The 27,892-nt window shown below is 39.3% G+C and overlaps 1 protein-coding gene across 3 annotated transcripts in view; it reads left to right on the top strand.

Moving 5' to 3' along the window:
* Positions 1–27,892, top strand: part of WDR7 (WD repeat domain 7) — a 361,817-nt gene that overhangs the window by 284,019 nt on the left and 49,906 nt on the right. For all 3 annotated transcript variants that reach the window (XM_030292358.2, XM_030292360.2, XM_030292357.2), the window contains one exon: positions 5,864–5,963. In XM_030292358.2, coding sequence (XP_030148218.1) covers positions 5,864–5,963 — 100 coding nt within the window. The remainder of the gene's footprint in view (positions 1–5,863; positions 5,964–27,892) is intronic.

Raw genomic sequence — 27,892 nt, 5'->3', positions numbered from 1 at the left:
AAATTAGATTTTTAGAGTGATCATGGGGCCATTCTCTGTTTCTTGACTTCTGCCTAACTTTTTTGGACAGTTTTTATTTCCTTTGTTTCTTTACCTCATTATTTTATTTATTTATTTTTTTATTTTTTTTTTTTTAACGTTTATTTTTGAGGCAGAGAGAGACAGAGCATGAATGGGGGAGGGGCAGAGAGAGGGAGACACAGAATCGGAAGCAGGCTCCAGGCTCCGAGCCATCAGCCCAGAGCCTGACGCGGGGCTTGAACTCGCAGACCGCGAGATCGTGACCTGAGCCGAAGTCGGACGCTTAACCGACTGAGCCACCCAGGCGCCCCTTTACCTCATTATTTTAGACCCTATAAAATACTGGTCTTAAAAACCAGTATGTTTTCCCATTCACAATTGCACCAAGAAGCATAAAATACCTAGGAATAAATCTAACCAAAGATGTAAAGGATCTGTATGCTGAAAACTATAGAAAGCTTATGAAGGTAATTGAAGAAGATTTAAAGAAATGGAAAGACATTCCCTGCTCATGGATTGGAAAAATAAATATTGTCAAAATGTCAATACTACCCAAAGCTATCTACACATTCAATGCAATCCCAATCAAAATTGCACCAGCATTCTTCTCGAATTAGAACAAGCAATCCTAAAATTCATATGGAACCACAAAAGGCCCCGAATAGCCAAAGGAATTTTGAAGAAGAAGACCAAAGCAGGAGGCATCACAATCCCAGACTTTAGCCTCTACTACAAAGCTGTAATCATCAAGACAGCATGGTATTGGCACAAAAACAGACACACAGACCAATGGAATAGAATAGAAACCCCAGAACTAGACCCACAAACGTATGGCCAACTCATCTTTGACAAAGCAGGAAAGAACATCCAATGGAAAAAAGACAGTCTCTTTAACAAATGGTGCTGGGAGAACTGGACAGCAACATGCAGAAGGTTGAAACTAGACCACTTTCTCACACCATTTACAAAAATAAACTCAAAATGGATAAAGGACCTAAATGTGAGACAGGAAACCATCAAAACCTTAGAGGAGAAAGCAGGAAAAGACCTCTCTGACCTCAGCCGTAGCAATCTCTTACTCGACACATCCCCAAAGGCAAGGGAATTAAAAGCAAAAGTGAATTACTGGGACCTTATGAAGATAAAAAGCTTCTGCACAGCAAAGGAAACAACCAACAAAACTAAAAGGCAACCAACGGAATGGGAAAAGATATTTGCAAATGACATATCGGACAAAGGGCTAGTATCTAAAATCTATAAAGAGCTCACCAAACTCCACACCCGAAAAACAAATAACCCAGTGAAGAAATGGGCAGAAAACATGAATAGACACTTCTCTAAAGAAGACATCCAGATGGCCAACAGGCACATGAAAAGATGTTCAGCGTCGCTCCTTATCAGGGAAATACAAATCAAAACCACACTCAGGTATCACCTCACGCCAGTCAGAGTGGCCAAAATGAACAAATCAGGAGACTATAGATGCTGGAGAGGATGTGGAGAAACGGGAACCGTCTTGCACTGTTGGTGGGAATGCAAATTGGTGCAGCCGCTCTGGAAAGCAGTGTGGAGGTTCCTCAGAAAATTAAAAATAGACCTACCCTATGACCCAGCAATAGCACTGCTAGGAATCTATCCAAGGGATACAGGAGTACTGATGCATAGGGGCACTTGTACCCCAATGTTCATAGCAGCACTCTCAACAATAGCCAAATTATGGAAAGAGCCTAAATGTCCATCAACTGATGAATGGATAAAGAAATTGTGGTATATATACACAATGGAATACTATGTGGCAATGAGAAAAAATGAAATATGGCCTTTTGTAGCAACGTGGATGGAACTGGAGAGTGTAATGCTAAGTGAAATAAGCCATACAGAGAAAGACAGATACCATATGGTTTCACTCTTATGTGGATCCTGAGAAACTTAACAGGAACCCATGGGGGAGGGGAAGGAAAAAAAAAAAAAAGAGGTTAGAGTGGGAGAGAGCCAAAGCATAAGAGACTGTTAAAAACTGAGAACAAACTGAGGGTTGATGGGGGGTGGGAGGGAGGGGAGGGTGGGTGATGGGTATTGAGGAGGGCACCTTTTGGGATGAGCACTGGGTGTTGTATGGAAACCAATTTGTCAATAAATTTCATATATAAAAAAAAAAAAAAAAAAAAAAACCAGTATGTTTAGCACAGTTTATACACTAGTCCCCAAAGGATAGGCATAGTGTTTGAACTTCTTACTGCATGACTTTTTACTGTTTGTTTGGACCACATTTATGTATTCATACATTCAACAAAAGATAAAGAAAAAATAGGATGTTGGACTACACAGTAATGGAGGAAAGGCTGCTGTCTTCGACAATCTTGTCGAATGCCCCATGAAGCTCTCCTTTGTCAAGATCATCTTGGAACAGAGACATAAACAAAGTGACTGTATGATCTGAGCCATGGAGACATCAGGCAGATGAGATTTTCAAGCAGAGGGAGCAGCAAGTGTTCAAGCTCCAAAGTGGAAACACTCTTGGCATATTCAAGAAAGTACAAGGAGATCAGTATAGTTAGAGCAGAGTGAGCAAGGGGAGAGCAGATGACGTCTGAGAGGTGGGACCACATCATGTAGAGTCTTGAGGGATGGTTGTGAACATAAGACATGTGACTTGATTTATGGTTGAAGAGGATGTCCCCGGCCGCATGTGGGCGCTGATGAAAGTGTGGGTATCAGGAACTAAACTTCTGGGACGGTAACCAACCCAACCCCAGCAAGAAATACATTTTGTAACATTACCGAATTCCAGTTTATTCTTTTTTCACATGCTTGGGTGGTAATGGATTCTCTAACTTAGCCGAGTTTCTTTGTGATGGGCCAAGCAACAGAGATCATTGTTTTAATTTGAATATAATGAAGGGACTCTCGCCAGGTTGTGACCCAAGAAAGCTGCCCAAGTGACATGGTATCAGTGCAGGGAACTGGAGACTGAGATCCCATTTCACAAGACTCCACACACACGAGTCCTTATTCTAAGAACACCCCCCTTCCAAATTTTGGAGGAATTTAAGACTGTCACATAGGATCAGGTCACGGCTGGGATAATTTTAAAAACTGTAGCGGATCCTCCTCTTCAATCCATTGATATCTTTGTGGGTAGCGGTAAATAAGGCCTATCTCACTATCCTTGATCTTGACAGGCCCTCAATAGAAAACTGGTTCCAGGAGAGTAGTAGTCTAGGGGTATGGTGGATTCTGGAAACCCTCGGCAGAGATAGGCCTACTGCAGCAGCCAGTCCCTAGAGTAGACACTTATGAAGTGACTGCATGTATTTCTTCTTTTAAAAGAGACGCTGTATAAAGTTTAACAAGAAATCCAGAGATAAAAACGTGCCATTAGACCTTCACTGTCTAGAACTGTTATATCATTTAGAAGTATTACTCTAGCAGTAAATTGTAGAGAATGAAAATGCAGACCTGTAACATATAGCCCTTTCCAGGCAAACTAAAGCTTTCATACCAGGAATAGATTTTGACCTTTTTTTTCTTCCGTAAATTGTGGTGTTTATAGATGATACAGAAACATGAAGTTGATATCCAGAGCACAGAAGATGACCAATGTAACAAAAACTTTTAAGATTCTAGTTTAAGTAAATTTTGTCCACACTAATGTATTTTACCACAGGTTTGTTTTGAGGAGGAGAATTTTGAGAGATAATTATAGTCCTGTTCTGCAGAAAGATTTAGGCAATATTACCACTACATCTGTGCAAAGTTTAATCATAGATTTTGAAAATACTTCTGGAAATTTTATTTTCCTATGGCTATTAGCCGGCACAGAATATTTAAGCCGTTTGTTAGATATTATGTTCCATGTTACTCTAATAAGGAATAGATTGTGTGTGCTTAAGTGTGTAGATGTAGGTGTAGACACATGGTGATGCCCGGTACTTAAACCACTGTAATTATTGAATAATAAAGTAGTGTTTTTAAACTCTTCAGATTTTTATTTTCAGTTCTAAGAAATTGGATTTTGAATGCTGATTCCTACCTTCTCTGATAAAGTAGAGTGACATGATGCTTTAGACAGGAAAAACTTTGAGAAACTAACCTTTTACTAATCAGTTAATAGTGGGGAAGCTTCATATGTGTCAGAAGCCTTCAGTACCCTTTCTTCTCTCAAGCCAGTATACAGAGAGGACATCCCATACCTGAGCCCAGCAAAACCAGCAGGCCATCCCAATATAGTGTCTTTCGTGTGACTAAAAAAAAAAACATTAATTTTCCACTGAAAGGAAAGAAGTCGTGTCACTGGGTAAGGCTTAGGGATAGGACGAAAGTATTATTGAATCCACTACTTGCTAATAAGTACCAAACAAAAAGTTTTAAAACTTAATATCTTGTTTCCTAGATTTATGAAATGTGGATGGATGTCATAATGAATGCCCAAACAGCTTTATCAGAATATCTCTGGTTTCAAAATCCTCACATTCAAACCTCTTTCTCTCTCTCAGCCTCTCAGAAATGTAGTTGCATGGCCAGGTAGTATTTTACTCAGTTTCAAGAAAGCATTAGAGCAGTAATTTCCTTGCTGTCATGTTTTACCTCCCCGTCCCATCTTTAAAAAGATAATAATGGAAAAGTTAGCTTGGTAGTATGACATCAAAGAGAAAAAAGGCAACAGTTGTGTGGTAGAATTGTGTAATATCATAAATATTTAGGGTAAGCCACTTGTTCATCTGGGCAACTCATACTGAGTATATTGAAAACTCTTTGGGGATATAAAATCATACCTTATTTATACTTGTAATAATTTTTATTCGTATCTTCCCAGGCTCCAGCCATATGGTCATGAAATCATTATGGCAAAGCATAGATCCGGAGTTCAGATACCTAATTCAGTTGAGAAAATTAATTTAGCAAAAAAGAAATAAAAGTAAATCAGCCTATTATAACCTTCAAATCATCCTCCCTAAGCTTGCTTTTCATGTAATGCCAAATAAGTACCAAATATGCTTACTTACACTACTGTACTCGTAGCTCTCATTTAGATAAACTGGCAAATGTGGAAGATCTATGGAACTTGCCAGATAACTTTTTCTTGTGGCTGACTTACTAATTTCATTCTAAATTATTGATATCAACTTAAGCATAACATTTATGTAGCTTTTTATGATTGTTCTGCTAGAAAGAATATTTCACTGCTTAATACTCTAATAAAATGTGAGAACATAATCAGATTGAATATGCACGCCTTTTCATCTTTTCTGTTTCTGTTCGAATAGAAGTATTTGCATAATAGTTACTCCAGCAGAACTGAGTTTCCATATTAAATCTCGTTTGTATTTGACCCTGTTTATCGTTTGAAAATTCAAGGGTGTTTGTAATGATGAAGTTGTCTTTTCCTGCCAGTAATTATTAACGGGACTAAGTGGTATTCCACATCATTTTTCTTTCAGTTGATTTTATTTTTTTTTTTTCAACGTTTATTTATTTTTGGGACAGAGAGAGACAGAGCATGAACGGGGGAGGGGCAGAGAGAGAGGGAGACACAGAATCGGAAACAGGCTCCAGGCTCCGAGCCATCAGCCCAGAGCCTGACGCGGGGCTCGAACTCACGGACCGCGAGATCGTGACCTGGCTGAAGTCGGACGCTTAACCGACTGCGCCACCCAGGCGCCCCGCTTTCAGTTGATTTTAAGAGCCACTAAAGTGCAACAGTTTTGAAAAATCTCAGTGTATTAATTATCTGTTGATTTAAAAATATATGTCAGAGCCCACTTCCACCTCCAGGTTATCTCACCTGGTTTTTTTTGTTTGTTTGTTTTTGTTTGTGTTGTTGTTAAAATGTTCAATCCAGGTTCTACATGGTCAGCTATTATGAGCGGAATCACAGAATAGCCGTTGGAGCTCGCCACGGTTCAGTGGCCCTGTACGACATCCGGACTGGAAAATGTCAGGTAAATAAATCATTGCGACTTCCTCTCCATAAAGTGTGGAAGTTATTGAAAGGAGTGGGAGACTAGCGCTTCACCAGTTGACATGCTGAGCTGCTGGAACATTATGGATAATGCCAAAGGGATCAATAGTTTAATGAAGGACTCAGAGAATATAGAGCCCTACTGTCTTTATTCACTGGCGACGAAGGGCGGCCACAGATGGGTTCCTAACAGAGCCCAGAGAAAGGTGGTCCTGCTCACCAGGTCTTTGGCGGTAAATCTTTTCTTTCAAACAGAGTTTTCTGATTCTCCTATTTTTGCCATGTGTTGTCTGAGAAACTCTGGATGATACATTATTTTGATTAATAACTAACCAAAAATTAATTTCCCAAGTGAAACCAGATATTTGGCAATTATAAGACAACATTCCAGCCAGAGTTTAAGAGAAGAAGAAAACCACAACAGCATTGAGTGTGGCTCTATAAAAGTGAGACTGATGAGATAATGTTATTTTTTATACTTTTATAACTCCTTATATACTTTTATAACACTTTATTGCTGATGAAGAATCGTTCATGATTTCGTTTTTCATCTCGATCACTGGATTCTCAAAATGTGCCAGTTGGTTAGACAGGGCACATCTGGCCCTGCTCTAGATAGAGGTGAATCAAAACTCTGAGACTTTAAATCTGTTTATCCCAGAGATCATACTATTAGCAAATGGCAAAACCAAGGCTAAGCTCCCCGGTGATTATGGTAAATTTATAGTGCTCATTGATAAATAGTTCCAAGTCATAACTTCCTATGTTTCATTGTAGCATTTATCAGTGCTGATCTATTCCACCATATTAGGAATTATATTCAACTGTATTAGGAATTTCAACTGTATTATGAAGAAATTCATAAGGCTATAGCTAAAATTTTAAACTGCCTCTTAAATTTAATCAGCATTTAATTTATTCTCCAAAAGCTTCCCTGGTTGCTTTTCATGAAACCGTGGTTCTAAGAAATGGTAACAGATGTTAGGGGGGGGAGAGTTTCAGGGTCAGACAAGTTTAGGGGAGACGACTGGAATGTTGAACACTTTTTTTTTTAAGTTTTTTAAAATTTTTATTTATATTGAGAAAGATATAGCGAGCAAGTGAGGGAGAGGCGGAGAGAGAGACAGAATACCAAGCAGTATATTTAGTACATTTAGACATTTTAGTGCCCCCATGATGTTTTTCCTACTTAGCTTCTTGATACCCCAAATGATCATTAGTGTTGTATGATTGAATAACGGTTACCTCCCAGCTCTGTATGGAAATAAAGGTTACCCTTTCTTCTAATCACTCAGAACATGAAAACGAAGCTAAATCTCTAAACTCAGTCTTCACTGCTTTAGCCAGTGACCAGTTATATCCAGTGACAATGACACTTCGGGGATTCTCATAACTCTTTTATGGTGTCAGTGTTGTAGTATTTGAAATCAGTGAGTCAACAGTTGAAACAGAATACACAAGTATACTTGTCATGTTCAGAAATGATGTCTTCTTAGGAGTGAATCCAAGGACTAGGAGTTTTGAACTGGGAATACGTGGTAACGTATTTCTCGAATTAGCTCTCCGCATCAGGTGACACAGAGAGGGGGACGGTTTCCCTAGCATGAGTGAAGACACAGAGATATGACATAAAACATGTAGAGAGGATAACTAGAAAGTTCACTAGACTCTAAGGGTAGGGTTCCGATTTTGCAGGACGGTAAGGCTTATATAACCACTATACAGGGAGAGTCACAGCTGATGGGAAGATGTGCTGTGACCTGGGCAGGGTGCCAGACTCTGAGGGGACATCCATGGGCCCAGTGGAAGCAGAGGACCCATGCCTGTGAGGGAGTGGAGGAGGAATGTGTAGGGTCCCTGTCATTGTCACTCCGTTGCTTGGTAAAGGATAGAACAGAAACACTAAGTCTCTGTCCCTTACCTTTTGGCATTGGCTGCTGCTGTTTTGTGTTTGTTTTTGTTTTTTTAAGTCCATTTTCTCTCGACTTGTTCTCCCCAAACATAATGGAAGATTATACAAAGCCACAGAATAAATATGCATATCTGTCTGGAGCGTGAATTTGACTTCAGTGTAACTCTTGCCCAGATCTGCCTGCCCTGTTTCAGTAAATGTTCTACTGGGACACAACCACACTGGTTGCTTGGACGACTTGCTCGTTGTCTGTGTTGCTGTCGCACTGCAAGAGCGGAACTGAGTTGTTGTAGCCACTGAAGACCATATACTGTGTAGTCCGCAAAGCCGAAAATATTTACTAGCTGGCCCTTTACAGAAAAAGCTTGCTGACCTGCGCCTTGGCTAACTGAGGAGGGAGGGTTAAGTCATGTAACTGCCAAGTCAGTGGAAACACTGGACTGTAATACATCAGAGAAGAATAATTAGAAACCGTGTGGCTTGAAGCCCATCACCACTTACGCGTCTCATAACCTCAGGGAAGTTTCTTAAACCTCTCCGAGCTGAAGTTTCCTCACCGCCAGCCGTGATAGAAATAGTGCCTGTTACTGTGACAAGTTAATTGTGTAATTGATGTGAAATTGTTAGCACGGTGCCCGCCAGGCCGTTAGTTTAGTAAGTGCTGGTTGTTGTCATAATATTCACAGAAACTTGGAAACCCATCCCGTTGCAGTTAAGTTGCATTAACTTTAGACAACACGCAAGGTCACTTGAAACATCAGGGTGTTTGTGGACTCTGGGGCTAGTTCACACTCCTCGCTGGTGGACCAGGGAAGCAGAGCGCCAGAGGCCATGCGTGGATTTCCTTCCTAAAGGCAGCGCTTGCCGGTGGTGTTAGGCCGACTCTCGGCTGACGATGGAAATCAGAACTTTGATGTTAAAAATCCTGCTGTGGTGCTGACTACGTTTTTACCTGACAAGCGCTAGCAAGTTAGGAATATACCTGACTCGACTTTTGCTTAATTAAAGAAAAAGAAACGTACCTCCCTAGGAAGTACTTAAATTTTGTTGGTAGGCAGCGTTCTCGATAAGCAGGCTAACGAAGTTCCGTGGATGCTTAGAGCTACAGGTTTGTGTGTGGTTAAATCAGCGATGAAAATCCTCCCTCTGGCAATATCTGCCTTTGGTTTGGCAGACTTGATATTATGTCTCACTGACTCGCCAATCTTTTTGAGACACATCCTTTGTGATAAATAACTGCTGGCTCTGTGCCAGTTTCTCCGAGGTACCTGTTAGCTAGTTTCCCTCAGGAAGTTCTCACAGTGTCACTTGGACGTATCTGATCCACTCGGGTAAATCCAGATACTTACTTTCTTTGGCCATAGTGTTAGAAAAAAGGCAGTGACCTGTGGCAGAAAGTATGGCAGAAATCATCTAAATCTTATAAGAATTTTATTATGGAAAAGTTTAAGTTCCTTCAAGAACTCATTTTTGGAAAAAAAAAAAAAAACCACCTCATTTTTGAAGCTCATTTTTTAGTGTCTAGAACACAGTGGATGGGGGTGCCTGGGTGACTCAGTTGGTTAAGCGGCCGACTTCAGCTCAGGTCATGATCTCACGGTTCATGAGTTCGAGCCCCGCGTCGGGCTCTGTGCTGATGGCGTGGAGCCCAGAACCTGTTTCGGATTCTGTCTCCGTCTCTCTCTCTGCCCTTCCCCCGCTTGTACTCTGTCTCTCTCTCTCTCTCAAAAATAAACATTAAAAAAATTTTTTTAAAAAGAACATAGTGGATGCATAATAAAATACATGTTGATCAAATAAAACACCGTGGGTCTTAGGAGTAAAAAATATAGTAAGAAACATTGTATGATGTGGTAAATAAAAATAAAGTATCCTTAATTATATTAAAAATGTATTTGTAATCTTAGGCATAATTATATCCTGGTATGTCAGAAACCCTCCCTCCCTCCTTCCTCTACTTGTTGTTTCTAAGGGATATCGGATAGGATATTTTTTCAGAAATAGCCCAGAGAACCTCTTTGTTATGAGTCATGAAAAGTACCTGTATGTGTCTTGGTGAATCCGCCTTTACCGACTCCTTTTAAAAAATGCATTTTGTAATCCTTTCTGTAGCTACTATTTGCTCCTGTCCTTTCTCTCACTAGTGTACATATTGAATGACTGGCCTGTAGCTCCTCCTTCGCCCCACACCTTCTAGCTTCCACCTTTGCAGAGCCGCTGAAACCACATACTCAGACATCACTGGGGTTCTCTGGTCCACACCAGGACCAAGGGGTGCCTCTTCTCACATTCTGTCTTTTGACTTCCACAGCTCTATCACTTATCTTGATTTTTCATTTTATTGTAGCCTTAGCTGGTTTTCTTAATGTCTTGGGGTATCCTAATGTTAATTTTTTACATATATAAATTTTTAAATATTTATTTATTTTGAGACAGGTGGGGCAGAGAGAGAGGGAGGGAGAATGAGTTCTAAGCAGGCACTGAACTGTCAGCGTGCCCAACATGGAGCTTGAGCTCACAAACCATGAGATCATGATGTGAGCCAAAACCAAGAGCCAGACGTGTAACCAACTGAGCCAGTCAGATGCCCCCAACCACTGATGTTACTTCTTACTGCTCTACTGCCCAGAGCCTGAGTTTCTTCCCTCACCTGTTCTTTTTCCTGACTTTGGCTAAGAATCCATACATTATCATTGACTCTTCCTCTTAGCAGGTGAGACAGATCAGGTCCACAGCCTGGGCTCAGCCTAAACTCCAGCCCTAAGGCTTTTATCTGCTAGACATTTCCATTTCGCTTCTTGTCATTGTTTCAGATTCAGTGTTTTAGAAAATCTCTCCAAGGCTACATTCTACCTGCTTCTTTCCTAACCTGCCTTTTTCTGTTAAGGGCCCAATTATATAATGATATCACAATTCCTATTCCTTGTCCTTCACCCATTCATACCCAGTCACTGAGCTCAGTCAACTTTTCTTAGCAATATACCTGAAATCTACCTTTTCTTCTGCTAACAACCTAAATTAGGCCCTTGACCTGTGTGCTTCAAGGTCTTTGAGATTCTGGCCTTGATTGTCATACATAATCCCCTCCTCCTCTGAGCTGCGTTTTATTCAATAACACTGTGCCGTGCTGTCCCCTGTCTTGGTCCTCTCCCAGGGTACGTAGGAAAGCATTCAAAAATATCTGTAGGATGATCTGTTGCAAACACAGTAAAGATTTCAAGAAACGCCCCTTTCCCATTACACTTCTCTTTAGATTATATTGAAATGTCTGATTTCACTGAATATATACAGGTGTACAGTTGCTGTATATTTATAGGTGAAGTGCTGCTGGTTAACAAAAATGCTGAGGATAATCCACATTAACATAATGAAAATTGGCCCTGTTTTCATTAACGTTTCTATCGAAATTTATTTTCCTTTGACCTTCCTTTGAATTCCTTACACCCCCATAAATCTATATGGCCTTCTCAAATTCTTTACTTCTACCATATTTCTGGTTGGGATAAATTATAATTATTTCTTTAATAGCATTTGTGACCTGCCAAATTTGATATTAAAATTAATTAGCAAGTTATATATCTATGTCTAATAGCAGTATTAGAGCAGATTCTGGAGGCAGACTGACTTGGGTTTGAATCCTTGCTCAGCCCTTATTAGCTTTGAGGCCTGAGCAAGGTACTTAAATTCTTTATGCTTTAGGGTTTTTATTTTTTGCCTATAAAATGGACATAATAACTCTCATAACATTGTGTTGTAAAGATTAAAAGAATATATATAAAGCAAATGTCAGCCAATAGTAAGGGCTTAAAAACTGTTACCATCATAATTATTATTTAGTCATTAGTTAAATAATCAGTCAGCCTCATTCTGTTCACTCCTGCTGTTGTACGTTAAACTTCATACCAAGTAAATCTATTACAATTTCTTTCTTACGATTTTCTTTGCTGCTGTTTCCAGGACTACTTGATTAATCTTGCAAGTAGAGTGAATGGAATATCAAGCCAAGTAATTAGCAGATTTCACCATTGACTGATCTGTCCTCATCCATTTAATAGTTGTCCTTCTGTTTATCCTGATTTTCCATACCATTAATCTGTTGTCCTACTGATATACTTTTTTTCAATGATTTTTTAAAAATCATTACAAATACTACTTTTAGTGTTACTGCTATATAAGAATCTTCTCAAGTAAAGTAATTTTAGGCCAATTTTTAAATATACTATTCTCAGCTGCCAGCATAGCTCAGTTTTTGGCCCATCTGATTGCGTATGTTTAAAGTCTTCTATTAATCACCACTGGATTTGTTTTTAAGAACTTTATTACTATGTAATTTTCCACATCTGTTTTCTTCATCCTTTTTAAGACATAAAAGATGAAGTCAGTAATTCAGCCATTTGATTATTATTATTTTCAGTTTCTCACTTGTTAGCATAATTTTTTTGTAGTTTCTCTCGGTTTCAACAGGAGTGGTGGTGAGTGTTCTCATTCTCCCTCATTTGCATATGATGTGTTCCTTATCCCTTTGTCACTTATCTATTGAAATTCAGTCTAGTTCCTTTATAAACTTAACCTTTTTATGTAAACCACAAGCCATTTTTATGATCCATACGTGGGTGGCTGCTTTCATAACTCAAAAGAAAACTGTCGTTAGAATCTTAACTAGTTTTTATTAGGTCTCAAGTTGGTGTAAAATTTTTTATTCTGCTTCCTCTCTGGATCTGGCAGGCTATAGCCAATGCCTGATTCGGTTTCTTCTTTTTGCCAGCATGAAGCTTCCCATAAGTTTTTTTTTTTTTTTTTCCTCTCTCTGATGGAAGTATTTTGTTTTCTTTTTTCTTTTTTTTTTTTTTTTTTTTTTTTTTATTTAATTTTTTTAAATTTACATCCAAATTAGTTAGTATATAGTGCAACAATGATTTCAGGAGTAGATTCCTTAATGCCCCTTATCCGTTTAGCCCATCCTCCCTCCCACACTTCCTCCAGTAACCTTCTGTTTGTTCTCCATATTTATGAGTCTCTTATGCTTTGTCCCCCTCCCTGTTTTTATATTATTTTTGTTTCCCTTCCCTTATGTTCATCTGTTTTGTCTCATAAGTCCTCATATGAGTGAACTCATATGATATTTGTCTTTCTCTGACTAATTTCACTTAGCATAATACCCTCCAGTTCCATCCACGTAGTTGCAAATGGCAAGATTTCATTCTTTTTGATTGCCGAGTAATACTCCATTGTATATATATATCCCACATCTTCTTTATCCATTCATCCATCGATGGACATTTGGGCTCTTTCCATACTTTGGCTGTTATTGATAGTGCTGCTCTAAACATGGGGGTGCACGTGCCCCTTCGAAACAGCACACCTGTATCCCTTGGATAAATACCTAGTAGTGCAATTGCTGGGTCGTAGGGTAGTTCTATTTTTAGTTTTTTGAGGAACCTCCATAGTGTCTGCACCAACTTGCATTCCCAAGTATTTTGTGTTCTTTGACAATAATCTGCTGATACCTAGCCAGTCAGAATTGAGTAATTTGGATAATTTCCATCCTCTCCTTGAGAAGTCTAGATACAGTGTTTGAACGATTAGCATTTACATGAGAACAAGAGAAGAGGAAGATGTGTGGCAGCTGGTGAAAGAGGAAGTCTACCTGCTTTTTTCTCTGGCATTCCATTTTTTCCCAAAATGAATTATATTGATTGCTTCTTTCAATTATAAATGTAATTCGTGTTCATTTAAAAAATAACCTGAAGCAGTAACAAAATATTTAAAGCGGAAAGTTAAAGTCTACTGTTACCTGTAGTTTAGAGTTAATTCCTGTTTTAGCTGTTTGAATACTTTGAGTCTTGTTTCTGTAATAGACAAATAATATTATTCCCTCCCTCTTCCCCAGTATAATAGTTTCCTGCAGCCTGCTTTTTTTTTGTACTTAACAATGTTTTATCTCTTCCTGTGAGTCCGTATATCTCCTTCAATAATAGCAAGTATGTAATGAATGCCTACTTTTAGCTGTAAATAAAACAGGCATACTGCCCTCAACTAGCTTCTGTTCTAGTGAGAGGAGAGGAGACAAGTAAGAAACTAACAAGGAAATATCAGGTAGTGGTATGATAATACAGTGGGATGACTGGGTACCGCTTTAGGGACTCAGGGGTGAGCACATTGAGGGGATGGCATTTAACCTCAGACTGTGCCACCATCTAGAAGAAGGGCATTATACGGAGCAGGTAGTATAGAGAGTAAGGTTTGAACATTGAAAAGTTTGGGGAACAGAGAAAAGGCAAGCGCAGAGGGCACTGATTTTGTGAGCAAGTAGAAGATAGATTTGAGATGGCATGGGATAGGAAAGGAAGAATTCCAATCCAGAAGGCCAAGGTGGGGATCTCAGATTTTATTCTAGTATGATGAAATGCCTTCAGCAAATTTTAAGCAGGGAAATTATATGATCTGTATTTTAAAATTATTTTGTATTTGTTGTTTTTGGAATGCTTTTGTTCTTTATTTCACAACATTGGATTCATAGGAAATACACTACTCTGCAAGTTAAAAAAAAAATCTTAGTGCATCATAGCCAGAATTCCCAGGTGACAAACATTAATCTAGCATGTTCCTTATAAAATGTAAAATACTTTAACTGTTTTTCTGTTGATGAAATATTCAAATTGAATCCAGCTTCGCGTTCTTACAAACAAGGATGCAGTAAACATCTTTGAATATATGTCTTTATACACCAATACCTTTCTCTCTGTAAGATAGGTTCTAAAAATTGGAATCGGTGTGATCCATTTTTATTTTAAAAGATTGATTGCTTGCTGCTGAGGTGGGAGTCGAGTTGTTGCAGTGGGAACGGAGAAAAGTGGAAAGACGAAGGAGAGCCACCAGGTTTTGGTGATTGTTCACATGTAGGTGCGGTGTGGGGCTGTTAAGGGGGGAGGCGGGGGTGAGACAGAAGAATTCAGGGTGATCCAGGTGTGAGCCATGAGCAGCTCTTACAGATGGATTATGATGCCGTAACAACCGGGAGAAAAGCAGGCTGGGAGTAGGAATGAAGTTCAGGACGTCAGCATTGGACACATTAAGTGCAAAGGGCTGTTTTAATCGGTTTGGATGACTGCATAGTATTCCAAAACACAGATGTAGGAGATGCCATTGACCAGTCCTTTATCAGTTAACATTTAAGCTCTCTACCCTGCCTTTCTCACCATTACAAACAGTGTTGCATTGAATGGCCTAATTTATATAACTTTTCATGCCTATCTAATACGTTAGAGTAAATTCCTGGTTGTAGAGTACTAAGTCAGAAGATTTCTGCATCTGATTGCCAGAATGCTCTGAAACTTGAAACTGCCCACAGTTGATGGGCATTAGTTTTTCACACCCTCCCTAATATTCCTGTGAATAACAAACAGAATGACTCTTGAACCACAATTATTCTTATAAAAAATGAAACCTCACAGTTTGTGTGTTTTGGCTCTTGTATTTGTCATCCTATTCAACAGACAATTTATCCATTTATTGAGGAGTTATCATTCATCTTATCTTTTAAAGTATGATACAAAAATAAAGTTAAAATTAAAAAATTTTATGATGGCTCTTCTCTGTACCAGATACCATATTATAAGCAAGATAGCAACAAAATAAATACGAACTGTTCCTACCCTCAAGGAGTTTATGATTTGGTATGTAAGATAAGACATAAGCCCATAATTGAAATACTGTGATCATGCTTTCTAGCAGGGCAATCTAGAATGCTGTGGGAGAACATAAGAGGCACGCTAGCCCAGACTTGCTTAGGAATCTCGGGAGAATGGTCTGGAAGGGTTCTCTAAAGGAGAGGGCATCTGAATTGAGCCATTAGCAATTAGAAAAGAGGAAAGGGAAGGGACATTATGCCAGGCAGAAGGCATAATTCTGCATAATTTACAACATCTGCAAAGCCCAGAGGAAGAAGAAAGCTTAAGGGAAGCTTGCTTATGTAAAGCCAAAAGCTTTGTCCCAGATTATGTGAATGGTTCATGTTATAGCAATTTTCAGATTAGCATTACACCTGGAATTGCATAAATCTTATGTGAAAACAGTTTTTCCAGTAGATCAGTAGAGACACCCTTTATCTGTGACTTATTAAATACTAAGTCAGTAACAGATTTTGTAAAGTTATATGCTGTTAGCAAAGTGTTAAAGAAACAACTGAATGCTGGCTTTCTCCATAAATAATATTTTATTTCCATAAAAGAATATTTTTCCATAAATAATATTTTTAAAAGGGGGCTTGGCAAGATATGAAAATGTTTTCAGCATGAGATTTAAAGCACTCTAATGAAAATAAACCATATAATTCTCTCTAATACGTTTAATTTTGGCAAGCAATCTAAGGCTACTATATATCAAAAGAAAGCTAATATTCAAGACTTAACAAAACTGTCAGCAAACATACCTATATTAATAGAAGTTTGGAAAACAATATGTTCTTCTCTCTAAAAATAACAAAGATTTTACTAGTAGTTAGAAAGAGCTATGGACCTTAGGGATCTGGTGGACAGTAAGATTGATGTTTCTTTAAGGCAGAGTTTTGAAGCTTCGGGCACAGTTTTCACTGAGCAGAAGTCTATAACGCTTATACATCAAGGGCACTTATGTGGTGATTGCAAAAATTGCAGTGACAATTGACTACAGTACTTAGTCAGACTGTGACATTTTAGGTATTTTCTTCCTGCTCTTTTCAGCAGCTGGTTTTATGGCAGGTGCAACCAGAAATATGGCATCGGGGGTGATAGTAAGATGAATGGTTGGGGAAGACAATGGCTTCCCGACATCGTGTTGAAGAATTACCTAACAAGCTTCCTGTTTTGAAAGTGAAATGTTATTTAGAGAAGAATCTCTAGGAAGAGAAACAGATATCTGGAGCAGTGCTTGAAATCAGGCCATCATTTATTCTGGAAGTTTAAACATTTTTGAAGAATATTTTGAACTGACTGTGTGTGTTTCTGTTGTTTATCTCCTCTTATCACTCGCTGAGTATTTCTTATATCTGTGTTACACTTTGAATGGTGGCATTCAGGATTTTTGCACCAAGAAGGAAAATTAAAATACTTGGTATTATCTGTAGTTGGAAATACATCAGTCAGAGAATTCTGTTTACAAGCCCAGCAGAGTTGTTACAAGCATTTCAACATCCTTGTACAAGCTTAGACTAAAGTTTATTTTTAATCTCAAATTCACGTTTTATCTACATTTCTAAATGCCATTCAATTTCCTTGCTAGCTGTCTCTTTTTCCTCTTAACACATAAAAAAAAAAATGAAAGTGCACATGTGTATGTATATATGTATATGTGTTCAGGTATTTAGATATCCCATGTATACTTAGTATATAAAATTAGAAAATATTAGGTGAGTCACAGATCATTGAATTCATTCTGGATGCATTGCTTTGTAGTCTTTGTGTCCACTCTTGATATATAAGGTACTTAGAACAAGGACTGGCATGTAGTAACCATGCAATAAATGTGATCCATAAGTACTCTAAAACACATATGAGGACATGCCTCTATAGCTCATGATAGGTTCTAAATAGATGTTGATGATTTAAATGAGCTTTCTGTCAAAATTTGGTAGCTCCTATCTTAAATAGAGCTCCTGATGGAGTTCACATCTGAGTGGGGGAGGAGGTCAGAGGAGGTACATAAAAGCCCCTGGATCTAGCAGAGTCAGCCCCAGAAGTTGCTCAGTTAATCAAAAATGTTGCTCAAGTGTGGAATCATGTAAAATTATATGTATCTTAAACATTTCATTTTAATTTAAATCCTGTCAAGATAATTTTATTTTTCTTCTCTTGATGTGAGACCAACGCTTTTCCTTTCTATAATTGGACCACTGATTATAGTTCTAGAACATTCTTCCTGAGCCATGCCATCTTCTGTTTAAGTAAGTTGAGAAATTAAAGATACATGTAAAGCAGTCTCAGAGTATCAGAGACGCCTGGGTGGCTCAGTCAGTTAAGCATCCGACTTCGACTTCGGCACAGGTCATGACTTCACCATTCCCAAGTTCGAGCCCCACGTCAGGCTCTGTGCTGACAGCTCAGAGCCTGAAACCTATTTCGGATTCTGTGTCTCCCTCTCTGTCTCTGCCCCACCCCCACTCTTGCGCGCACATGTGCTCTCTCTCCCTCCCTCTCTCTCTCTCTCTCTCTCTCTCAAAAATAAACATTAAAAAAAATTTTTTTTTAAGCAGTCTCAGAGTATAATCCTAGATGTTTATACTTTGCCTGGTCTTGTGCATTTGTCTCACACCTAATTTCATGAGTGTGTCTATGTGTGTGTCCTTCTAGAGCCATCTTCCCCTGGTATTTTATAATTTCATCTGATATTTAATTCACCTGCCTATTTACGTTGACAGGCACAACTACCATGGCTTTGGTTAACTCCAGGTCAAAGAGCGCCCACCTTGGGGGAGCAGTGGTGAGTGAGCCTGTTGCCTGCTGGCATTCCTCAGGGAGTGGGCATCAGGATGCTTTACAGAGGGAATAGAGTGTATTGGTTAATGCCAAGAGTCAGTAAAGTCAAGGTCATTTGAGAGACATTCTGTTGCACGGTGCCCAGAAGTATTTACGTGACACTATGGAATGCAGAAGGGAATGAATGACCACTCCTGTGGGCGAGGTATTTCCAACCCAGCAGAGATGACAGAGATGAAACGAGTGAGTGCAGTCAAGGGTTTCGGAGCCCCCACAGAGGGTGACAGACCACAAGGTAGGAAAGGGTGAGTCCCGTGGAGGTAGGAAACAAGAACAGCAAAAGGTTCCTGAAGAAGGTGACATTTGAGTTGCATCTTGAGTAGCTGTTCCGTAGGCACACGTGGAGGAAGAAAACTTTTCGGAGAGAGGATGAAACATCAGTAGTAGTGCAGAGGCATTCTTTAGCCTATGTGCATCCCAGGAACTTTAGGGTTTGGGCTGTGCTGGGAGCAGAGGCTGCCTGCAAGGGAGTGTGGAAATGAGAAGGGAAGAGAGAGAAAGCCAGCGGGGAGGAGGGGTGACATGGTGGGAGGCCTTTCCTAGATGGATTGCTCCGTAGTCTCAGTGTCATAGGTCAGCAGAGACAAACTCAGAAGCCTACACAGGTAAGGCAGGGAGCATGAATTAATAGAACAAAGTAAGCCCACTTGGTTTACCTTTCATTTTTCCATGGTTGATAGCACTTTTCCAAAGAATGTTTATCATTTTTTTTAAGAGCGGGTTTGTTTATTTATTTTGAGAGAGAGCATGTGCAGGTAGAGGAGGGGTAGAGGGAGGGCCAGAGAGAGAGAGAGTCTTAAGCAGGCTCCATGCCCCCAGCGCAGAGCCCAAATGCAGAGCTGGAGCTCACAACTGTGAGATCATGATGTGAGTCGAAGGACGCTTAGCCGACTGAGCCACCCAGGTGCCCCAGAAATGTTTATCTTTTTAACACTACTCTCTGGAAAACAGCAGTGTAAGCCTTTAGTAAAATGCTACGGGCTATTCTCCTTGAACAGTAGGGATAGAACTGGGAGGGGGGGCTGCTGTGGCGCCTGTGTAGACAGATCGGCTGCAGCTCAGTTCCTGTCAGTGGTGCCATGTGGAATTGTGGACCTAGTGTTGCCTTATCTTCTGACTTTTCAAGAGAGCTGAAAATACAGATTTTTATTTAAAACTCTCCCGGTTTTTCAATGCTAGTGACTAATCTAAATGTCTTTAGAGTCAGTACTATGCTGAATGCATAGTGGCACATCCAGAGGGACCGTCGGAAGGGTTTGAAGGCAGCCGGATCACATACTCCATTTTGGAAGTTCACGGCTACAGAGGATGAAATGAAGAAAGTTTGTTCTGTGAGGCCTCAGTGAAGGTTCAGGCAACAGTTGATCGGGACTTAAAGGGAATCTGTGGTGGCCAAGTGAAGAGAAGGGGTAGGAAGCATGATAGAGAATAAGTAGATTCTGATAAGCCTTAAAATACAGTATCTACCCTTCTCAAAGTCAGCATATATAGTATATACACTTAAGTATATATACTAAATTACAATATAAAGTGATGCCATAATGAAAAAGTAAAAGCCACATTTTCTGGTAAAAAAAAAATTCAGAAAGGGATGGGCTGCGTATAAACTGGTGCAGAAGATAGTCATGTAAGATAAAGATTTAGGAGGTATCTGACTGGCCCAGTTGGAGCACGTGGCCCTTAATCTCGGGGTTGAGGGTTCGAGCCCCATGTTGGGTGTGGAGATTACTTTAAAATCCTTAAAAAAAAAAAAAAAGATTTAGGTTAGGCATAGAGAGGAATTTTTAAAGTAAAGGACTTGTGGAATTGTTGGAAATATTTAATAGGATATTTCATCTACAAAGTAATAGCAGCCACAAAAGATGATTTATTTTTTTTAACGTTTATTCATTTTTGAGAGAGAGAGAGTGTGCAAGCGAGCACTTGTGAGTCAGGAGAGAGGTAGGTAGGGAGAGAGGGAGACACAGAATCCAAAGCAGGCTCCAGGCTGTCAGCACAGAGCCCTACCTGGGGCTTGAACTCACAAACTGTGAGATCATGACATGAGCCAAAGTTGTACGCTTAACCGACTGAGCCACCCAGGCGACTCAAAAGAGGCCTTAATTTAAAGAACTTACTATTTTGTATAAGAAGACATCCAGAAGTAGCTGGTAAAGTGAGCAGCTCAGTGGTATGGTCAGGGACCCCAGTCTTTCCGTCTCTCTGTTTTGCTGCATTCGGTGTGTTGGTCTTAGGCTAGACGGCCACCACAGACCTAACCACCTATGCAGAGAATACCATCCACAGGCAGTAAGGAGAAACTTTTAAAGTAAATACCCCCCCTGAGAAAACCTTGTGTCTCAATTGACCAGAATTGTATCACATGCCCATTTTTAAACCTGTTGCTGGCAAAGTAAACAGAATTCTCATGACTGACTAATTGAAATTCATCCCTGAGATAACAAGAAGGCTATCATCCTCCCTGAGCACAGGGTTTTAGTCTTAGGAAGGCAACCAACCTCTTTAAACGAGTGTCCTTACCTGTAAAACGGGAATAATTTTAGGTCTTCTTGAGGATTAGTTGAGCTAACGTATGTAAGATATTTAGTGTCATGACATTTTAAGTGTTCAGGAAATGGTAGTGGTTGAGATGGCTAATAGTCATCTTTGAAGGTTCGAGTTTCTGAGCTCAAAAGAGACTTTAGTCTTGTTTTAGGAATAAAATTCTTGGGGCTCCTGGGTAGCTCAGTCGGTTAAGCGTCTGACTTTGGCTCAGGTCATGGTCTCACGGTTCATGAGTTCAAGCCCTGAGTTGGGCTCTGTGCTGACAGCTCAGAGCCTGGAGACTGCTTTGGATTCTGGGTCTCCTCTCTCTCTGTCTCTTCCCTGCTTGTATCTGTCTCTGTCTCTCTCTCAAAAATAAATGAACATTTAAAAAAAGTTTAAGAATAAAACTCTTGAGGAGTGTGTGGGTAGCTCAGTCAGTTGGGCATCTGACTCTTGGTTTCAGTTCAGGTCATGATCTTACGGTCTGTGGGTTTGAGCCCCACGTCCGGCTCTGCACTGGCAGTGTGAAGTCTGTTTGGGATTCTCTCTCTCTCTCTCTCTCTCTCTCTCTCTCTCTTTCCCTGCCTCCCCCCCCGCCTTCCCTCCCCCTTCCTTGCTCTCTCTCCCGCTCTCCCTCTCCCTCAAAATAAATATAAATAAACTTTAAAAAAAAAGAGAGAACTCTTGAGTCACCTGGCTGGCTTAGTCGGTAAAGCATGTGACTCTTGATCTCAGAGTCATGAGTTCAAGCCCCGCCCCACATTGGGGGGTAGAGTTTACTTTAAAAAAATAAATAAATAGATAAAAAAAATTTTTTTTAATTTAAAAGAATAAAACTCTTAATAGGAAACATTTTAAAACGAGCTGGACTAATATAAAATTACCCTAAAAGAACCAACTTTCCCTTTTATTCTTATAGGAACAATGAGCTGGGATAAAAAAGTACAGGATAAGCCTCAAGAGATCTGGTGCTGTTCTTTCCTATGTACTGTCCAAAGTAAGGGCCCTTCCCTTCACTGCACTGGAAGGAGAAGATTGCTCTTGATTACCTCGCACTGCCCCTCCCTCCTCCCAGCTCAGCTGACGTGCTCCTGCTTCAGACTGCTGCTAAGCACTTGAAGACAGAGTAGGTGCTTAGACATAATTCTCATTTATTCGAATGTTTAACTACTTAGGTAATTCTGCCATTCCCCAAAGTTACATCTTAATGTAGAATATTCATTAATACCTTGAAAGGCCCTGAAACGTCCTTTAAAAGGAATTTCAGGAGCAAGTAAACATTCATTCGTGTAAGCCCACCACACCAAATTAAAAGCTTCTTTCTCACATATACAAGAGTGGCCCTTTGTAGGAGAAGGCCAGCCAGCTCCCATAAGCCTCTTGAATTTCTCTGGGCGAACACACCAGCATATGGCATTGTTTCTGTGTTGCTGTAATTTATGTAAATGCGTTGTCAGAGATGAATTAAAACTTATAGTTGTAAATCTACAAGGACACAGCTGTAACTCACACAGATTTATCACTTGTGGACGCGTATATCAAGCCTCTGGAATTACTGCCTCTACCGTAGACAGAGGTTAAAGAAGAAGGTAACAGCTTACATGCCATTATACATATACAGCAGTTTGTCATTCATCGGTGGTGGTAGGAATACAAAATATAGCAGGTGGACCGTCCTTCACCCAACACCATCTAATCGACAAATTGCAGTAAGAATGCCGAAAGAGAGATCACCAGATGACGAGTCAGAAAACTTTGCCTCACATCCAGTCACTAACTCTGTCACTCAGACTTTTCCAAGCCTGCGTTTACTTGAGCTCAGACTGCTTTTCAAAAACCTGTTAATACCGCCTCCGGCATGCTCTGCATGGTTTTTGCGAGGTGGCCATACGTTCATTCATTCATTCAACAAATGTTTATTGAGTGCCTACTGTATGTCACTCACTTGTGTTAGGCTGAAAGAAATAATGGAGGCCAGCATCCTTATTTTTTGCCAAAAAGCTAAGTGAGGTCAGAAAGATGAGGTGCTTTACAGAGGATGTGAAAGAGCTTTTGGAAAATTGTGAAATGCATACAAGGGGAAATCATTATTAATTGTAAGACAGAGCCAGTATCTCCTTTATATGATGTGTGTGCTTAGTTCTCCTGATGTTTACACCTGCCTTGGAGTTCCTTTTATATATAACTTCACTCGCATTGTTTTAGCATTGTTCTTCCTAAACCAGGTGACATATCAGAATCACATAGGAAATTTCAAACTGGATTTTCCCTACCTCAGACCTCTGAATGAGAATCTCTAAGGCAGGGCCCTAGATGTCTACATTTTTATAGAATACTGGCAAGTAGTTCTAAGGCAGACTGGAGTTGAGAACCTCTAGGTTTACTGACTGAAATGGCAGATTATATGAGGAACAAAAAATATGTGAATTATTGTGAATTAATATTTTAAGTCCAAGAGTCCGTAAAATTAATTAAAAAAAAATAAAAACTTGCATCATATAGACTAAAATGGAGACTTAGGATGGCCTTAGTGGAATTTGATTTGGGTGGGAGGTATCACCATGGAAAAGGCAGTGTAGCAATATTAAAAGTTTAGGAGAGAAAAACCAGTCATAATCCCCCCCACACAAAGATTTTACACTTATATATTGCTTATTCACATGTATAGCAACTTGTAGATGTTTGTAGTCATGGTCTATATTTCCCTATATTTGCTTTGAAATATAACATAAAATTATAATATTTTAGTTTATGAGGTTTTAGTTAACTCCTTTCTGTGTAGAAATTTCTCTTATCATCTTGAGCTGAGCTGAGGCCAGAATCTCTAGATTTTCATATTGCATTTGAGAATTTTCCTGTTACGTTAGGCCATCCCACCCTGACAGAACATTAAGCAGCTACTCTTAGGTACACGGATAGCCTCATTTTCTCCCCACAGTGCCCTTTTTGATGACTTTTCTGTTCTTCAAATTACAACAGAAGGGAGCCCCTACCAGATAAAATCACTAACTGAAAGTGTACTTACGGAAATCATCAATATCTTATTAACCCCTTATAGCTTTGCCCCTAATTGGGAGTTTTCTCCAGTTACTCCAGTACAACACACAATTCAAGAGTTTTCTGTCTCTGGATAGCTCTCATGATATAGTAGGATCTTTTCTCTTGCAGCATCCATTCAAATAATTTATTAATTTAGTTGATATTAAGAATTTACTGTGTATCAGCTACTATTGTCAGTGCTGCAAACTACTGAAATAATATATTTCTATTTAATGGTTATGAGGAAACTAATGCCTCCTCTAGAAATAGAAGTTCATTCTTAGCTACCTTGCTTTTCTAAGTGGTGAATCCAGTGAAATTCCCAGGATGAGTCACTTCCACGTATGGGGAAAACACTCACTAAGCATTTAGTTTGTCAGTATGTCCTTAATAATATACTAAAAGGAATTATATATCAAGAAGATTTTATAGCAGAGCAACAAGAGACAAGACTAGGCCAGAGCTAGGTCACAGAGGCCCTTGTGTCATGATGAGAAATTGTGGTATTATCCTAAATGTAGTGGGAAACTATTAAGGGTTCTAAGCAAGTGACTTGATCTGATTTAACTGGTGTGGGGGGAATGAATTGAAGGAAGACAAAAGCGGAAATGGGAAGACCACTTACAAGGCCATCCAAAGGTATCTCAGGCTAGAGATGACAACAGTCTAGACTGGAGGGAGGATCGTGAAGATAGAGAAAAATGAACCGATTTGACATGAATTTGAGAGAGCGAAGTTTTGAGGATGATTTCTAGGTTTTGCTTTGAGCAACTGCATAGCTAGGGAACACTGGAAGAGGAGCAGATTCGTGGAATAAGGAGCAGTAGACAATTGTGTTTTATGCTAATTTTGAGGAGCCTAGTAAACATTCACGTGGAGCTGTTACATGGCTTTAGAGACAAACAAGTAGACATCATTGATACGTTCATGCGTTTATAGCCGTGGCTGTGGACAAACAGACCGTGATAAGAGAAGCTTGGATAGAGTGAGAAGGGATGGGACAAAGTCCTAAAAAAAGGTCACCATTTAGGGATGAGATGGAAGAGGTGCATCTTGCAAAAGCATGAGAATGGGTGGTTGGAGGGCATGAAGAAAATCAGAAGACTGTTGTGTCTTAGATACCAAAAGAGGAGAGTGTCTCATGGAGGAAAAGCTACCGAAAGGTCAAGAAAGGTAAAAATTACTTGAAGCCCATCAGATTTGACAACAGAAGATCATTGGTGACTCTAAAAAGTAGCGTCAGTGCCGTGGTGGGGCTGGAAGCCTGACGGCAGTGATGCCGTGAGCAGCCAGGCTTGCGTAGACCACTCTTTCAAGAAGCTTGGTTGGAAAAACGAGAGAGAAGAGACATAGCGAGGAATAAATGTGACATCGAGAGAGTTTTGCTTTTCAAGATGTTTCTCTTTTTTTTAATGTACTATAGAATATTTGACATTTTAAGGGTAACACCTGATCCATGGTTTACCCAAGTGAAACATTTAGCAGTAGGAAAGGGTTTAAAACAGGTATGAAAGATGCTGTTTTGGATTGACTATGGAGAAAACACTCCTACATGTTTAATGCCAACCTAGAGAGAACACAGGTGGCATGAGATCTATGCTAATGAGAAACGAAAGACCATTCAGACAGGCCTTTGAAGCCACAGACTAAGACGAAGAGCAATACCTTCGTCTCTAACTTTAATAAGGGACATTTGCCCAGGGATTTCAGAGACATGTTACTAATTTGGTGGATTTCAAAAGCATACAGCTTCTGAGTATTCTTAAATGAAATTATTCAATAATCCTGTGCCTCTAGGATTAAAGGGCCTGTGTTTTCTCTAAGGATGGAGCGCTATTGGCTATATATTTGACTTACCAAATATATTTAATATAAAGATAGCATGGCCGTAGCATTCTTTTCATATTAGCGAGAAGGGTTTCATTTTGATAAGCATAGTTTTTAGAGGTTTTCTCTTAATTTTCTCCAGACAAGAGAGGTAGGTTCAGAGTTCAGTTTGCGTTTCTGAATTTCCACCAAGAAGATGCAGGTGGCCTCATAGGCTTGAGCTGTTTTTTTTTTTTTTTTCCTTATGGTTTAGCCATCTCACCAAAGAAAGAGCTTCACTCTGATTTTTCACCTTTTTCATAAAGCAAATAGAGAGCTGTTTACAACAGCCTTTGTCTGGCTTTGGCATTGATTTTAAATCACCTGGATTGATCATGTGGTTATGGGACTTTAGAAAATCCCACCAAACACCAAAGCCTCTAAACACAATTAGAATTGAGGGGTTTTTGATCTGCTAGCATAATGTCTATAGGAGTCCATTTTAAATTATCTTTAACTTCTGCTCAGGTTAGGTGGGAAAAAGCACTGTCCTAATGCATGGTGTCTGGGGTTTTGTAGATGCTCTCAAGCACGTAGAAACGTTCCTAGTTTTCAAAATGAGGAAGCAGCTAAAATCTGTCTTGGAGTGTTTCACTGCCTAGGCAGTTTCCTCAGCCAATGAGAGGAAGATATGCAAATCAGCCAGCTGTCCGGTCACACACTCCTGGTTCGCAGGACTCAGGCAAGCTGATCTCAACCAGATTTGACAAAGAGGTGGAAGGTCTAAAATGAAATAGGTCAACACAGATTCTCTAATAATAGGTAGATGTGAAGGGACGAAGAGGGATCCCACAGGAAAGCTGCTTTCTAAAGACTGCTGATATCCCTGCTTTTCATTTCAGATTTCTCCTCATCAGTGGCACCTGTGTCTGAACCTTCTTATCTGCTGACGAAACACTTCCTATTTTCCATTAATTACCTTGTAGATTATTTCTAGAAGATCAGTGTCTAACAAAGTAAATATTTATAAGGATTCAAACTACTTTAAGAAACCGACTTTGCCTTTCTTATGGGAGGTATTTTTCTAAGGCTTGTTATAGTACCTCAATTTTGTTGTCATGGTGACTAGATAATAGAATATAACTTTTCAAAAATGAAAACCTGCTTTTAACCAGATCCTTCCAACCAAGTAGTCATAAATATAGAGTTTAGAGTGGACAATTTATGCTCAATTTCTCTCCTAGCTAAAATCAAGATTTACTTTACAGATATCCGCTTTCAATAATTAAACACACACACACACACACACACACACACACACACACACACAGTAAACTCCCTGCCATTCTCCTAATAGTAAAACATAGTAAGCACCAACAAAGACATTGTTGTTTTTGAATCCATATTCTTTCTAGTTAAAAAACACATGTGCCCAGAATCATCATAATTTTGGAGTATTGTTATGGTAGCGCCTTAATAAACAATATACTGTTTTCCTCAATACCTGTACATAATTGTCAGTGGATAAAGAAAAAGAAACAGGAAAGTCTCTTGTCAATAGCCTGAAAAAATAACATTCTTTTGAAGTGTGATTAAAATCCTGTAAGAGATCAGTGCTTTGTTTCCTAAATTCACTCACAAGACATTTTACACAATTGTTGTTTTTCTTTTTTAATATTCTTTTGATGTTATAACAATAGAAACATATTGCAATCCTTCCTATAACATTATGTTGGAGGAATGTTTACAGTATTTCATGCTTGAGCTAGTGCACATTTTAATGCTTAAAGATGTTATTTTATCTGTTAGGAAAAAAAGCATTGATTGTAAAAAAAAAAAAAAAGGAAAGAAAGAAAGAAAGAAACCTCAAAATGCTTTCCACTATGCTTTTTTCTTCCAGCAGATTTTCTCCATGTTTCAAGAAAGATGGCTTTACATAGTAACTTAGAAATAACACCTAATGATTAACAGAATGATGGATGTGACGAATCACCTTTTTCTTGAGAAATAATAAATCAACATATTCCTACCCATAAATTTTTACTGAAAAATGAAATATTAGCAGCATATATTTAACGAGGTGTCAGATACACTGTCGACCAAATGTTGCCCTCA

The sequence above is a fragment of the Lynx canadensis genome, chromosome D3 (genome assembly GCF_007474595.2).
Source record: "Lynx canadensis isolate LIC74 chromosome D3, mLynCan4.pri.v2, whole genome shotgun sequence".
Taxonomy (NCBI): domain Eukaryota; kingdom Metazoa; phylum Chordata; class Mammalia; order Carnivora; family Felidae; genus Lynx; species Lynx canadensis.
This window is presented reverse-complemented; position numbering and strand designations above follow the sequence as displayed.